Source organism: Gymnoscopelus braueri, assembly GCF_963280865.1.
Source record: "Gymnoscopelus braueri genome assembly, chromosome: 1".
NCBI lineage: Eukaryota > Metazoa > Chordata > Actinopteri > Myctophiformes > Myctophidae > Gymnoscopelus > Gymnoscopelus braueri.
In genome coordinates, this window is record NC_137603.1 from 15843221 (window position 1) to 15859334 (window position 16114).

General features: G+C 40.6%; 1 protein-coding gene across 1 annotated transcript; it reads right to left on the reverse strand.

Moving 5' to 3' along the window:
- Positions 1–89: 89 nt before the first annotated feature.
- LOC308090755 (KH homology domain-containing protein 4-like) lies at positions 90–14432 on the reverse strand. The gene is made up of 14 exons (XM_080436019.1): positions 14280–14432; positions 11706–11952; positions 11325–11444; positions 11055–11128; positions 10569–10621; positions 9265–9461; positions 6524–6732; positions 6346–6406; positions 6019–6076; positions 5555–5790; positions 1469–1573; positions 1275–1360; positions 1036–1184; positions 90–552 (listed from the first exon to the last, which is right to left on the reverse strand). The coding sequence occupies exons 1-14, from the start codon at positions 14306–14308 to the stop codon at positions 422–424; spliced, it is 1755 nt and encodes a 584-aa protein (XP_080292145.1). The 5' UTR covers positions 14309–14432; the 3' UTR covers positions 90–421.
- Positions 14433–16114: the final 1682 nt, after the last annotated feature.

The following is a 16114-nucleotide window of genomic DNA, read 5'->3' on the forward strand; positions in this document are numbered from 1 at the left end:
CGTGGTTAGCAAATGACATGTATTGATGCTGGTATGGTCCTTGTATTATCCATGTTCAATTTAAAATTGAAGGATTAAGGACAACAAAGGATTTTACCACTTTCTTTATTACAGTCGAGTATTCCATGGGAACAGGCATACACCATTTTCCAAGATAAGAAAAAACTTCCACTGAAACTTACAATATGTATATATTTATATCATCAGCAACTGGCACAAAGCAAGTGAAATTGGGCTCATTTATGGATAAAATATGCTTTGCAAATTAAAATAAAAAATTGCCTGACTGAAAATGTGTCAATTGTATTTGTGGTCCTGTGGGTTTGGGCGCTGTGATGTACACAGAAGAGCTTTAGGCCGTGGGCTGTGAATGGCCTGATCACAGGTAGGGTGGGATAGGGGGGTGTTGAAGGTTGGGGGGTTATGAGTTAGCGCTCTTACTGCTGCGTGTCCTCTCCTCCTCTTCATCGGAGGAATCTCCTCCGTAGGACACCAAACCTGAAAACGCCGCGCCCACTTTAGACTTCTTCTCACAGACCTCCTCCTGCACACCTGAGGGCACAATCAAATGGAGAGACGAGAGAAAAGCAGAAAGAAGGGGAGATTCAAGAGAAAGGTAGGAGGGCAAAGAGAGAGAGGGGAGGGAGGGGGGGCAAAAAAGAGGAAAAACAAAAAAAAGAAACCCATTGTGGAGCCCCATGTTAGCGGTGGTTTTGAGTTGATCCACAGCCGGGGGGAGATATCAAATGAAACGGCAGCAGAGCACACATCCATAACAGGCAGGTCCAGAGACACATGTTGAGAGAGAAAACAAGGGAAAGACAAAGAACATATACAGGAAGAGACATGTTAGAGGGTTCTATCAGTTGGGGGGATTCAAACAGGTCTCCATTACTCTCTCCCATTCCTCCATAGGCGGAGAGGCCAATTCACACACACACACACACACACACACACACACACACACAGACACAAAACACCACTGAGGAGAATGACTGTCAACTCAGGGTTAGAAAGTGCAAGATGGGTACATACCCATCAGTGCGGCGCTGCTGGGCTGCCCGGCTGGACATTCCGTCACCGGCAGGGCGGTCTCTCTCGGCCTTTTGCGTGCGGCGGCGGGCATCATGGCGGGAGGTGGCGGCGGAGGCATTATGGGACGCGGCGGTGGAGGCATTAGCACCCTAAAAGAGGACAGAGTAGCATTAAGGGTATCTGTAACACAAAGAGATGAAGATATGCACTCGAAAAGGTGATGAAATGTATAAACCAACCTTTCTGTTCCTTTATCCTCTGCCATTCTGGTGGCTGGAGGTGGAGACTTCTCTTTAGCAGCGGGCTCGGACAGGCTACTAGTGAGCTAAATTAAGAAAAGATCAAAAATTAACCATCGGCTATGAAGAGCGCATAATCATACTGTAGAGTAAAGAGAACTGTATGTGTTGCATAAGTTCAAGAGTCTGCTCACCTGCTCTTCCCCAGCCTCCTCTTGAAAATGACGCTTGGGACTTCCTGACTCAGGGGTGCTTGGTGAGGGTTCTTCAGGCGCCGCAGTGCCGCTGTTCCCAGGATCCTTGAGAAGAGAAGATGTTGCATGGATTTTGTATTGGGCTTTTCAGCAGCAAAACTAACCACAATTTGTGTGTTGAATAGGCTTGTCACGGTGGGCATCTTTACTGATAGTATGTGAGCCATAGGAACTAGAACAGTGGTCTGGTGTGTTTATCCCATACTACTGGGGTAAACTTGACATTGCAGTGGAACATTTTCCAACGCATTAGTTTGTTTTATTTTCAAGGAAGCCATTGCAGTGTTTTCCCCTAGATGGAGTTGTAGCAACTGGGGTGAATTTGAAGAGTTTTCTTATGTACTTGCAAAGCGCCACCATGAATATGAAAGACCATATGAAAGAGAGGAGTGTCTTCCTTGGTTAGTGTGCATGCAAAATTTGACAGCTATCGGTCAGTCAATTTGCAAGATTAGCTGCGCAGATACACAAAGAGACAGACAGGGGCAAAAAACATAACCTCCTCCTGGTCTAGTGGAGGTAATGATAAAATAACTTATATTTATTGTTATCTAGAAGGAAATCCTATCCAAATAATTTAATAAATTAATATCTCTGAGGTAATCTGGCAGTTGTCTTTGAGGTTGACAGCTCTTGCATGTCACAGACTCATGGTGGTACATGTGGAATGATCAAGACAGATCTTCCAAATGTTGTATATTTCACAGGAAAGGCGTAATCCTATCAAATCGTTGCATTTTCTGCAACGTCACCGTTCGATAAGGACTTTAAGTTGCAGGAGTTTCACTTCGGCGAATACTAATCCTGAATCCGTCTAACATTGCTTGCTTCATTGTTGACATCTACCTGATGCTTGTGGACGTTGTGCCAAGTGCTGACATCATCAGCTAAATACAAAGTGTCTCCTTTATATGCTATGCTCACAGGTGTGAATTGACCTCTCTTCTACACATTTCAGGTACATAGAGGAAACACTGCATAGGATTCCATTCATTTCAGTACAGTACGAGAGACTTGAAACCTGCTTGAGATCGGCAATCCAACTCAGTGAATTTTAGGGTGCCTTTATTTTTGGTCAAACTTATCAAATCAATCCATACTTGCATTAGAATGCAATGATAATATAAGTCTAGCTTAAAACAGTCCCTGAAAAACAGATTGGTTTACAAACAAAAGTCAAACATCCATGACTGCAAAGATGTTTAGCAAACACAATATCAACCATTCAGGCATGGTTGGTAACATTTTAAGGAGAAAATAAAACCTACATCGAAATCTGAGTGAGCCGATAAGCCCCCCCCAAACAAATTAATTACAAACAAAAAATTAAGCCATTAACAGGAACATTTTCTTTATGTACAATATATGGCCGATGCTGTAGATAAACAATGATATGTAATTATGCATTGATGAAATGGTCCTTAATGCATTTTTATTTTCTGTTCAGTGCAGCACATTTAAACCCCAAAACTGACATATATATTGAATGTATAAATTTGCATATGCAACACCATATGTGATGTGATCAATGACAGTAACACGGATATATATACGGATGTTGAGCAGCCATTTTGGTTGCATGACGCTACAAAAACAGTAGAAAAAAAACTTTTTATGTAAAACAGACTTAAAGTACAACTTCAATTATTTTCAACCCATCTTCATAAAATTGGTCCTCACTAATGCTCATTATTATGTGGACAGTTCAGAAACCTGCCTACCAGTGACATCATTGATGGGGAATCCAAGTTCCAATAGAAACTGCAGGCTTTCTATTGCTGGAAAGTTAGCATCCTATATAGAGATATACCGATACCATTTCTTTCTTCCCGATACCCATAACTTTGCGCAACGGTCGATACAGAGTACCGATCGTGTAATTTAAACAAATCTAGGACAGTGGTTCTCAAAGTGGAGTCCAGGGACCATCTGGGTTCCTCTGAGAGTGTACAAATGGAACCAAAAATGCATTCAAAATACAAAATAATTGATGACTGTAAATAACATAATTAGACTGATATACTCGCCGATACCAGCATTTTAGGCAGTGTCGGCAGCTTTTCCGATACTGGTATCGGAACAACTCTAATCCTAAAAGAAGCAATTGTGCTCACGTTAATACAAATAAAAAAATGGAAACCTGCCTAATCATGATGTCACTGGTAGGCGGGTTTCTAAAGTGTCCATAGCCCTCCTATGAGACACAGCGTAGAAAGAAATGGTACCATTTTATCATGAGCATTAGTGAGGACCAATTATATGAAGATGGGCTGAAAATGGGTGAAGTCGAGACTTCTCTGCGAGCCTGCTTTCCAATGTGCATCCGTACACTCATTGATTAACATGGGAGTGTATTGAAAGGAGATGTGCTCCATGCCAGCTGTATGCAATAGCCGTTATAGCAAAACTTGGATTTTACCAGTGCAAAGATTCCCCCACCGCAACAGCCCTAGTATTAAGAAAAGATCAACTGTAATAAATTGAGGTCGCAGTCATGTAGGCCATATGTCCAAAGGTATGTGGACACCCCTACTAATTTACTGAGTTGGTGGATAATGGCCTGGGTCTGTTTTTCAGGGTTTGGCCTAGGCCCCTGAGTTCCAGTGAAGTGTTATTGCGAACGCGGGAGGAGGCGCGGCGAAGCCGCGCCTCCGACCAAGTGGAGCTTACTATGTAACTCTGCATGGGTTGTGTCTCCGTCTGTGTCTCTGTGTGCACTGCCTGTGTGCAGCTCCTCTGAGATAAGTAAATGTCCAATTTAGACGTACCATACATCAAATGAAAGGTCTTTGAAAACTGAACACACCTGTCAAGGTTGCGTTTAAGCCCGCCCCTTCCCCCGGAAGCCACGCCCCGGAGAAGGCTCCTAAAAACTCCCCATTGAAACCCCATGTTAAATGAAAAGTGCCCGAATCGCTCCCAAACTTTTTCTACCCCCCCTAAGTGGGGGTCTACGAACAAATACATCGGGCTCGGATTTTGGCTCCGCCCCCCGGAAGTGGGTGAAACAGGCACTTCAAACACTTTGTTGAATTTTTCAAAAACATTCCGAGTTTTTTTTTTGTGAATTTGTATTTTTCTAAGATGCTCCTTTTAACGCAGATTTTTGCGTTCGCTTACCGCGTTCGCGCGTCTTACTTGTCTTAATACTACAGGTTACAAAAGATATTTTAGTCAATTTGGTGCATGCAGCTTTGTGGCGACAGTTTGGGGAAGGCTCTCTACTGTTCCAGCATGACTGCATATCTGTGCAAAAGAAAACGAGGTCCATTAAGACATGGTTTGACGGGTTTGTTGTGAAGGAACTCAAGAGGACTGCACAGAGCCCTGACTTTAACCCCACTTAACAACCTTTGGGGGTGAATTGGAATGCTTATTGGGAGCCAGGCGTTCTTATCCGACATCAGTGCCTGACATCACAAATCCTCTTTTCGAGCAAAAGAATGCATTCCCAGATACACTCCAAAAACTTGTGGAAAGCCTTCCCAGAACTCTTTATTAACCCATTAAGACCTGGGACGCATCTGTGTCACTTTTAGACTTGAGATTAAAAAAAAGCATTATTTTACACTTTGGCTATTCAAAAATAGCAGATCTACAAGCTCATAGCGCGGCATCGAGTGCCGCGCTACGAGCTTGTAGATCTGCTATTTTTGAAAAATCTTGAAAATGTGTGCAAATCTTTGAATACCGGTATATATTATTTTAAAGCGAACATTTTTAACTCAAATCTTTGCTTCTAGGGGTCCCTGGAACAAAACATTTTGAGATGGGGGTCGGCGCCCAAATACATTTTGGGGGTCCTTCACATGAAAAAGTTTGAGCACCACTGATATAGAAACATACGTTTTTTTCAGAAAACTGTTGGGATTTAGAAGACATTTGTAGAATCGGCTTCAGGTCTTAATGGGCTAATGCCCATAGTTTTTAAATGGGATGTCCAAGAAGCTCATATTAGGTGTGATGGGTCAGGTGTCCACATAATTCTGGACATATAGCATTATCTTTAACGTGTCAAACTCTTACCTGGACCAGATATGGGTGTGGTTTCCGAGGACACACCACAGGATACTGAACCATTGCCTGAGAAGATTGAGGGTTTGTCGACAGGTTAGAATGACTTGGGGGACCATTTGCATTACTCCAATAACCCCCGGCTCCTGGGTACGCTGAATAGCTGCCAGCATACCCATTCGCTGAGTAGTTATACCAGGATCCCTGGTTAGAGTAATTGCTATTAGGTTGAAATCCAGCTGCGTATGCTGAAATGAAAGTATAGAACATGGAGTTAATAGCACGTCTAATACTGAGGCAATACTCTGGGCTTTTTGAAAAACCCTTGACCTACTTATTCCAACCTATTGTTGAGTGACTAAAGACGTCAGGAGAGAATTTATTACCACAAGAAGAATGCATTTACGTAGCTAGTATCTGATATTGGGGTCAGCCTGTTGAGCTTGCCTGTTTAACAGGTGTAAAGAGATACTTACATTGGGTGGAGCCCGTAGCCGTGTAGATGGACACCATACGGGAGTGTTCAGCTCTTACCTGGGGAAACGAGGGGAGGCGAAACGTTTAGGATTAGACACAAGGATGTGACGTACATGGAACAGTTAACATTGTCGGTAGGTGCAGATCACTCTCAAACGTATCTCTGGAGATGAAGTGGTTCACGCTACCATGTATGCTCTTGGAGGTGGGTATCGGTGACAACTACACAACTCAGTAGTTTCACCTTCTTGTACCTCCTATCAGATTGTAATGCAGGTCAGATGAATTCCACAACCTTATTTGGCTGCAAGAAAATATCAACTTACAGTTTCCAGCAAACTCTCTGTGAGTTTCTTTGCCGACTCCAATCCAGCTGCATTTGGGTGGCTGTTAACAAACAAGTGACCATTAGACTTGGGGGGGGGGGAAAGCAGTTAACAGGAGAGAAAATGCTTTATAGTCCAATGGCTAGTCCAACATTGAGCAATCTCAAATGCACATTACCTAATGTATACATAAAGCGGCTCAAAGGACTCTCGTCTTGATGCTTGTTCAATGTAGCCGGAAGTCTTTCCCCTGAGGAAGACTCGAGCCCCCGTCTCTGTCTGGATGTGACCCAGGTATGTACCGCCTGGACCTTCAACCTTCTCATTCACATTGAACGAGGGCAATGCCTGGTCCAACCCGACAAATATCTTTGTGTGCACAAAACTCTGAAAGACAAGGAAAAAAAGTGACATCAATATGACTTGAATTTACAGTTTGGCGTTTAAAGCGGCTCCTTCCCCCATCTCTCTCTCCTGCCATTTCCTGTCTCTCTCCGCTCTATCACTATCAATATATATCAATAAAGGCTTGAAAATGCCCCTGTTGGAAGAAGCAGAAATCCAAGTGTGTATGTTCTCTCTGCAACTTAATCTGGGTCTTTTAATGGCATGGCAACTAGGGGGTGAGCCGTCTAGAAGAGGGTCCGTCTTGTTCGTGGGCCAAGGAAATAAATCCCTTAATAGAAAATAATAGATAGTTGCAGTCCTACAGTCTATAGACCAATAACTCTGGGGTTTTGGCTTTTGGCCTTAACACTTATATGAAATTACTGTATTATACCGATTTTTGTGAATGATACTGTATTTTTACCGATACTGCAAATTGTATTGATACTCTATTGATACCATTTTTACTGTACATATATAGGCCATGTGTGAAGGGCCAGACAAGACCCCACCGTTTGTAGTAACCTTGTCTCTGGTAATCCTTTTCTAGTCCCAGTATTATGTTGCTACCTTTTTTTTTTAGGCTTTGCATTTGTATTATTACTCTTAGTATCTTGTTGCTACCCTTAGCTGCATCTCTTTTTTGCTGCACTGCCATTGGCAACTGAATTTCCCCCACAGGATCAATAAATGTCTATCTTTAAAAATCACGTATTTTGCTCATCTGCTACATTGTATACAAACATCCCACTGTTGCTTTTCTGTAGAAACATGACATTGTCCATGAAACCACAGCTGAAGCGCCACTAAAGGCGGCTTTCCATATACATGGACTTACCTAGCCCCACCCCACACCGCCCACCACAGCGACGGTTTCCACTACAATGAAGTGGGTAGAGTGGTGTGTAAGTGGTACTAAACTGGTGCCTAAAAAGTACCCAGTCTTGGGTAGGTCTGAGCTGGGCTAAGCGGGGCTAAAGCTGTGATAAAGCTGATTGGTCGGCTCACAGCTGTGTCTGTCCACTCAGGTGTCTGTAAAATGTAAACACTACGGTAGCAGTGTTGCCATGTCCACTTATTATAAGCAACATTGGGCTTATTTTTCTGTAAAGTTGCTTGTAAATATTGGTAGTACTTTTACTCCACTACAATTATCTGAAAACGTATTAGTTACTAGTTACTAGTTACTTTTCAGATATAAATGATTACATTATAAAACATACATTAAGCCCTATTTTATACCTAGGCTATTTGAAAATAGCCGATCTACAAGCTCACAACGCATCGCATCATTGTAGATCTGCTATTTTCAAACATTTTAGTACTTACTTTTGGTACCTTAAGTACATTTTGATACCAATAGTTTTTGTACTTTTACTCAAGTAATTCCAGACTTTCACTTGTAGAGTGCTTCTACATTGCAGTATTGATACTTTTACTTAAGTAAAACATTAGAGTACTTTTTCCACCACTGCTTGTTTCTAAAATGTAGTTGATTATTTGGGGCTTGTTTCATGTGTTGTTGAAACCAGTGGTTCTTAAACATTTTCATGTCAAGGACCCCCAAATTAATATGTATTTGTCAACATTATATATGTATATATTTTTTTTTAAATAGCAGATGCACACACTCACAATGCGTCGCATCGCTACGCGTTGTGAGTTTGTAGATCTGCTATTTTCAAATAGCCGTAGATAGTCGCTTCTTTTGGGATTGTTTTCATAGACCTGATTGCTTATTTTTTTCTGCTAAACCTGGCAACAATGAATGTGCGACGATACACGCTAATAATGTTTTTTATATAAGTGATGGCAACGTGTTTAAACACCACACAGGTCTTCCCAACAATAGCGAAGATTAAAGTCAGGGTGAACATGGCCAAATAATAACTTAAGAGCCAAACTAGCTCTGAGGAAGCACGCTAGCATTTAGGCTAACCCTGTAGCCTGAGGCTAAGTTGGTGTGTTAAAGAAAGGGGCGTTGATTTCCTTCGGGAGGGGAGGGGAGGGTGGGGATTTTGCGAGTGGGGACTTTTGTGCAATGGAAACGCAAGACATTTTGAAGCGGTGCGGTGCGGTTCTGGACTGTACTGGACAGTGTCGTGCTTATGCTGTGATGGAAAAGCGGCTTAATTGTTAGCTGTAGGGTGAAGTTGATCATGGATGCTGTGGCTGCTCTGCCTACCATAGATATAGAAACCTAGATACCTCATTGGCCTCTGCAGTTCATTGTAACGACTGGTCTCTCAATACAAGGCTCTTCCGCAGGGCTGTTTGACTACTGACCAATCACATCACGTTAACTACTGGCCAATCACAGCGCGTCTAACTGACTAGTTGCTGCGCGGCTGCCTCTTAAGAAAAGACCCACCCCACCTGCCTCTGATTGGCCTACCGAACGCCCCCTTCTGTGACGCACACGGAAGTTTCCAGCTTGCCCCCCACAAGCATAGAGGAAGCGGAAGTGCGTCCGAGATGCCGACGCTTCAGAGCCAGAGGAGGCGTCTACCTTTATATGTCTATGCTGCCTACCCCTGAATGTGGAGCTGCAGGTCGGTGGCCTGATGATGAGTTGTTGCTGGACCGTGTCATCTGTGTTGGATTCGCAGGACGAGGAGGTTGGGGGTAGAGTGTGAGAGGGGGAATCACAGGGACGTGCTGCCCTCCTGATGCGGCCGACATCCTCAGCACATCCTCCGAGATGATCTCCTTTATCCTCAGCACAGCCTCTGATGTTGCAAACAAGAAACACTGTTTGGCTACAAGCAGCTACACTGACTCTGCAATAACTCTTGATAGCAGTGGGGTTGGTAGTTGAAAGTAAAGCCACTTTCTAATAATAAAGGGAATTGGCAACAGCATGCATGGCTTTTAGGTCTGCCATACATGGCTTTAATGTATTAGCCTACTACAACCCCATATTTTGAATTAACAGAGGCATAAAATGTATTTAACTTGTATGCATGTGTACGTGTATGACAATAAATACCTTCCCTCATATTTTACAATATTCTATTACATTATGGTCATAATACAAATTCTAAGAAATTCAAATACAATTCTAAATTTCTTCTAAAACCTACCGTTACTATTTTGTTTATATTATTTTTCCCTCACTCTCTGGGGGAGCCTAGGTATATCGTCTGGTTCTTTATCTAGTCTTCCTCTCATTATACTTTACATCCCCTCTTTATCATTAATTTGCTTTTCAAAATCCCCCTCTTTATCTGAATTATAATGTGACTTCAATTTTTTCAGTTGTCTTGTACCGTTCTTGTTCGAAGGGTCTCCACATATAAAAGAAACAGGACAAAAATGTGACTTCCAAACACGGGGTAAAACCCTCCGTGACCCCTAAACCCTCCTAACAGGGTGTGGGGGCAAACCCCAAAAAGAATTCAAGCCCTTGTGTGATATTACAGTCATGACTGAATTGAATTGATATGCGTTTCCTTGTTGATCTTTTGTTTTTACTTATGACGAGGTCAGTCCCCCATTGTGTTTTTATTTTATTTTTATATGTTGTATGTGTGTGTGAAAAATCTAATAAAAATGTAAGTGACAAAAAAAATAAAAAATACCGTTACAATTAGTATACCCCACGGTCTAATATTGAATTGATTAAATAAGTATAGGGCCAGAAAATATAACAAAAATAAATATATTTCTACTTAACAGTTTTAATGCAAATTAACTGTGAAATCATTTTGAAACAAAAAACTTTATTACAAATAATTTGTTAAATGTACTGAAATGTTAAGAACACTTAACAATACTGTAAAAACATACATGTAGAAATGCACAGGAGGTGAATAAAGAGAAGTGAAGAGACTTACTATTGACCTGCTCCTGGTTCTTTCCCTGGACATGTAAATATAAAGGCCTTTCGCTAAAGACAAGATAAATACATAAAACACAAATACCACATGGACAACAACGCACAGCCAGCCCAGAATTCTGCTGATGTTTTCAAAGATGATTAAAAGAATACATTTACATTACATACTTATTACATTCCCTTTTTTATTTTTTATTGTGGGACAATAAATGGAACTTCCTAATTAGTTCTAATCATAAAAATAAATTAACAAGGTACAGTATGTAAATAAGTACAGTCTGGGTAAAACTACAAGTGTAGCAAGAAGAGGAAGTCCGCACTTGTGTGCGGACTTCCTCTTCTTTCTATGGTGTGTATTTTTGAGTCCAGCACCTGCACATTTTTATGGAGATGTGCGTGCATCCCTTTTTGTTCTAAAACTACAAGTGCTCAAAATGATGTAGCAAATAGGTTTTTAGTCAAGTTTACAGCAAATAGTACATACCCTCCTTTCCCCTTCTGTGTGTCAGACATGTAATGACCTTTTGTTGAGACTACTGCGCCACTGACTTGGCGGATCTGGAAAGAAGGCATGACAAAATTATGTACACACACATCAAGGGCTTCACCAAGATGATAAAAGAGATTTACATTTCAGCAACCGTCCTAGACCATGTTTAAATAAGGACAAGAATACTTGGACATTATTGTAGTTTGTGCACCACAAACAATGTTGGGTACATTTAAATACATATTAAGCATTTCTTCCATTTACCTCCTCCTGTGTTTTGCCTTTCGTGAGCAGGTCCCTACTGTTCATTGGTACATCATTGATGTCTACTTCTGTGACCACGGTTTCTTCTGTAGAAGAGGACATGGCCATACTTGGAGGGGCCTGAAAGGGCACACATGAAATGACAACAAATAATATTATCACACTGGACACCATATATAAAAAAAAGGTATACTACAAATTAACCACTTGAACCTCAGCATCCATATTCTTGGGGGAATGTTCGCCAAAAATAGCAGATCTACAAGCTCACAACGCTGTGAGCTTGTAGATCGGCTATCTTTGCCAAAAAGAGTCATTTGGTGTAGAGTGAAAAAAAAAGGATACCAAGTACAGTCTCAGGTCTGTTTTGGGCTTAAGTACCTTTGCAAGTAATGGTGGGGGGGTAAATAGTTTTCCTTTAGCATGTAGCATGGCGTTGATTTTGGCAGCCATTGCAGCGGCCATTGCAGCACCTCCCTGAGCCTCAGGTGCTGGCCTCTCCCCAGCAGACATGAAAGAGTCTGGCGCTGAGCTGTTGGGTGCTCCTGGTGTCCCAACGCCGCCTTGCTGCCTGCCATCCACTGTCTGATTGGGCGGGGCAGGTTTATCCCACCGGCTGCTCAAGCACCTACGAATACAAGAATGGCATTATTGATCATGTAATAACAATCTGCATATTATTTTAAGGGCGACGCTTCGCTTATTCATGTGTGAAGAGTATCGACACGTCGACTTTTCAAAACACTAACAGCCTAGGGGTCTTCAACGTTTTCTCAGGCCAAGGACTCGCATGAATGTTTTTGATAAAGCCACCCATGCAACTTCATAGAGGCTTTTTCAAAGCCAACTCGCAATATTTAGCCGATTGTCTCATCAATGTCAGAGGACCGTTGAGAGATTTGAGACTAGCTTATAAGAAACCCACAGGTTTCGCTTTTAAATGGCTATGGGTTGCCTCCAAAAAGGTGTGGCGATGTAGCGTTGATGATTCATTAGATTTGTTTGAAAGCACTATCAGGAGTGTTGTGTAAATGGATTTTTTCACATTTTTCACATTAAGCATCTTTGCTAATGTGTTGGGTTCATAATGTGTATTTTTAGATAATCATTTTTCTTAAGGGGGGGTTCCTACCACAAACATTTGGTGACCCCTCTGTTCTAACTCTTATGACCCCCTGGTGAAGCTAGCAAACTGTTGGCGTTGAGACTAATGCAACGTCAGCTGATTATTGATTGAATACTTAATTAACAGTTTGCAAAGACAAGCACAGTTCAATACAAGGTCTGTCAAGAGGATTTTAAACCCAAAAAAGCACTGTGGCTTGTTATCGTTTCCATTGGGGTTCTTTGTAGTCAATTCATAGAAACTAAACTGGTGGTGATCTAGCTGTGTGTGTTGGCTGTTGGGTGGGTGAGTCTGGTCAACGTCGCCTTTCAACGCATTCCGTGCCAATGCTTTGACGGTAGTTTTATAACGGCCCAAACTACACGAGCTCGGTACGTTATCTCTTTAACCACATAGACCATAGCATAGCGTCCCTGTTCTCCGCATGTCATAAATAGGCAAATACTAGCTGAGCTCAGCAAATACAGGCAAACATTCAATGAAAGTATGTAGTCGCACGAGCTTAATTTAGAGCGGCTATTTTCGCTATTTAACTGAAGTATAAAGGTTTTTTTTAAGTGGTTTTAGACAGTAGCTGTGTGTTGTTGTTGTGTTTTAATAAACCAACGTGTTAACCTCGTCTACTAATCTAACGCACCACTCGTTTATTTACGTTGTCGCACGAGCCTTTCGTTGAATATACGCAGTGGCCGTGCAAAGTAACTAAGTACATTTACTTAAGTACTGTAATTAACTTACAATTTTGAGGTACTTTACTTGAATATTCCCAATATTTTTTTTCTTTCTACTCCACCACATCTCCGATCCAAATATTATACTTTTACTCCGCTACAATTATTTGAACACTTTAGTTACTAGTTACAGATACAGTTACAGTTATAAAACATGAATTATCCACTTCAGCCCTATGCATACATCTTTTTTGATAGGAAACTTGTGAAATGGGACATTCTGCAAAATGAGTACTTTTACTTTCAATACTTAAGTGTATTTTAATGTGAATACCACCAAATGTGAATACCATTGTACTTTTTTTTACTCAAGTAAATTTTGAATTCCGGACTTTCACTTGTAACAAGAGTATTTCCACATTGTGGTACTATTACTCAAGTCCAAAATGTGAGTACTTACACGTCTACTCTAACGCAGTAAACGCACCACTCGTTTATTTTCACGTTGTATGTCGTCGCACGAGCCTTTCAGTTAACCCGTTGAATGAATGTAGTAATGTAATGCAAGTCATTAGTGTCCAGGCGGAGAAAGGCTCGCGCGGCGATAACCGACAGAGTACATATATTTACGTTTGACGACTTGGCGGTGCGCGAGGCTAACTTTTTGATGCTAACGTTAGCTCACAATCCTTGCCAGATTCTGTGAGAGAAACAAGCAACCGGGGTCTAGGAAAACAAGCCCAAAAGAAGCGAACTATGGGCCACATGATTTGATAAAAGCAGAACTACAAGCTCACAAGGGGGGGGGGGGGGGTTTGTTTAAAAATCTTGTATGGGTACAAAATATTTTTAAATGGGGGGGGGGGTCGATGGACAAAATACATAATTATTAAATTGGAGGGTCCTTGCCATGAACATGTTTGAGAACCACTTGTTTAAACAACATTAGGAAACAAGCCCAAATAACTTAAACTACACTTTAGAAACAAGCCCAAAAAAACGCAACCACCAATATTTACAAGCAACTTCACAGAAAAACAAGCCCAACGTCGCTTATAATAAGCGGACATGGCAACCCTGCTCACTGCAGAGTTGCTTTCTCAACCCGCCCGTCCAGAAACCAGTGGAAGCTTTAATAAATAAAGCGGTGGAACTTACGGTGTTTGTCCAGTCATCCCCGAAGACATAGCACTACTACTATGGTCCGGGAGAGAAAGGAAGAATAAAAAACAATTAAACAGATAGTTAAAATATGTTGCTTGGCACAGCGTTAGCCATCTAGCACAGCTTATCGACACACTGAGCGTTTCTTCTGACGGCGTGTCGCAAAAACAAGGCAACCAAATACCGACCGGAAGTCAAGGCATCGCGCGAGAGTTGACACCGGCCAAAAAGTTCAATAGCACAGTGGTGGGAAAAGTACTCAAATGTTTTACTTCAGTAAAAGTATCAATGCTGCAGTAGTAGAAAAGTTGAAACACTCTGTTACAAGTAAAAGACCAGAATTAAAAATGTACTTGAGTAAAAGTACAAAAGTATTGGTATCAAATTGTAAAGTACCAAAAGTAGAGAGTAGGGCCCACTCATTATGCAGAATGTCCCTTTTTGAAAATAGCAGATCTATAAGCTCACAATGCCTAGCAAAGCGATGCATTGGGAGCTTGTAGATCGGCTATTTTCAAATGGCCAAAAATGTATAGGGCTTAAGTGGGTAATGTATGTTTTGTAATAATATTAAATCAAAATCTAATAGTAACTAAAGTTTTCAAATAATTTTTGTGGAGTAAAAAGTACAATATTTGTGTCTGAGATGTAGTAGAGTAGAAGTTAAAGTACTGAAAATTGGAAATACTCCAGTAAAATAAAAAATACCTCAAAATTGTACTTAAGTACAGTACTTGAGTAAATGTACTATACTTTACACCACTGTCTACAAGTTGGCACGTTTCGAGATATGACCCGTTGGTAACTTGTAGATCTGTTATTTTTGGCCATTGCACCGTTGTAATAGAAGGTTGAATCTATATATAGTTTTGCATTTTTCATTAATTTTTCATTTTATTTGTTTATTTTAGTTTTTAATGTAAATTTTGTTTTAATTAAACTTTAGGTGGGTTCCTTTTTTATTTATTTAAAAAGGCTTGATTTTAGCTTTTAGTTTTCAGAAAGGTCAGAAAAGGTTTTGTGAAATAAAAACATCATGTTACCATAACAAATAAAAATGGAATATTGACTAAGCACACAATACATTTACTTATTTTTTAAAGCCTTTTTTCTATTTTAAAGGACCACTTCACCCATTTTCAACCCATCTTCATATACTGTAAATTGGTCCTAATGCTCATTATAATATACAATTTGTGTCTACTTGATCTGTGTCTCAGAGGAGGCAGGCTTTCTATTCCTTGAAAGTTAGCACGCTATAATAGATCTATTATAGATTGTTTTCGCATAAAAATAAAATAAAAAATAAAATCTAGTTTGAAATGACCAAACCTGCCTACCGATGAAGTCACTGGTAGGTCTGTTTCTGAGGTGTCACAGCCCTCCTCTGAGACATAGACCAGTAGACAAAAAATGGTTCCATATTATGAGCATTAGTGAGGAGTGAGGTCCAATTATATGAAGATAGATAAAGGTTGAAAGTGGATGAAGTGGTCCAAACTCAGTGGTGGAAAAATAACTCAAATTCTTTACTTAAGTAAAAGTACCAATACTGCAATATAAAAATACTCTGTTACAAGTAAAAGTCCAGAATTAAAAATTTACTTGAGTAAAAGTACAAAAGTATTGGCATCAAAATGTACTTAAAGAATCAAAAGTAAAAGTACTAAATATTTGAAAATAGCAGATCTACAAGCTCGCAACGCGTTGTGAGCTTGTAGATCGGCTATTTTCAAATAGCCTAGGTATAAAATGGGGCTAAATTGGTAAATGTATGTTTTATAATGTAATCATTTATATCTTAAAAGTAACTAGTAACTAAGTTTTCA

Excerpts from the sequence above, each read along its gene's own strand:
- LOC308090755 (XM_080436019.1), bottom strand. The coding sequence starts at position 14,308 with ATGTCTTCGGGGATGACTGGACAAACACC. Across the intron at positions 6,733-9,264 it reads CTGCAGCTCCACATTCAGGG|AGTTTTGTGCACACAAAGAT; the intron begins GTAGGCAGCATA and ends CTTGTCTTTCAG. Across the intron at positions 5,791-6,018 it reads GGCTACGGGCTCCACCCAAT|CATACGCAGCTGGATTTCAA; the intron begins GTAAGTATCTCT and ends CTTTCATTTCAG.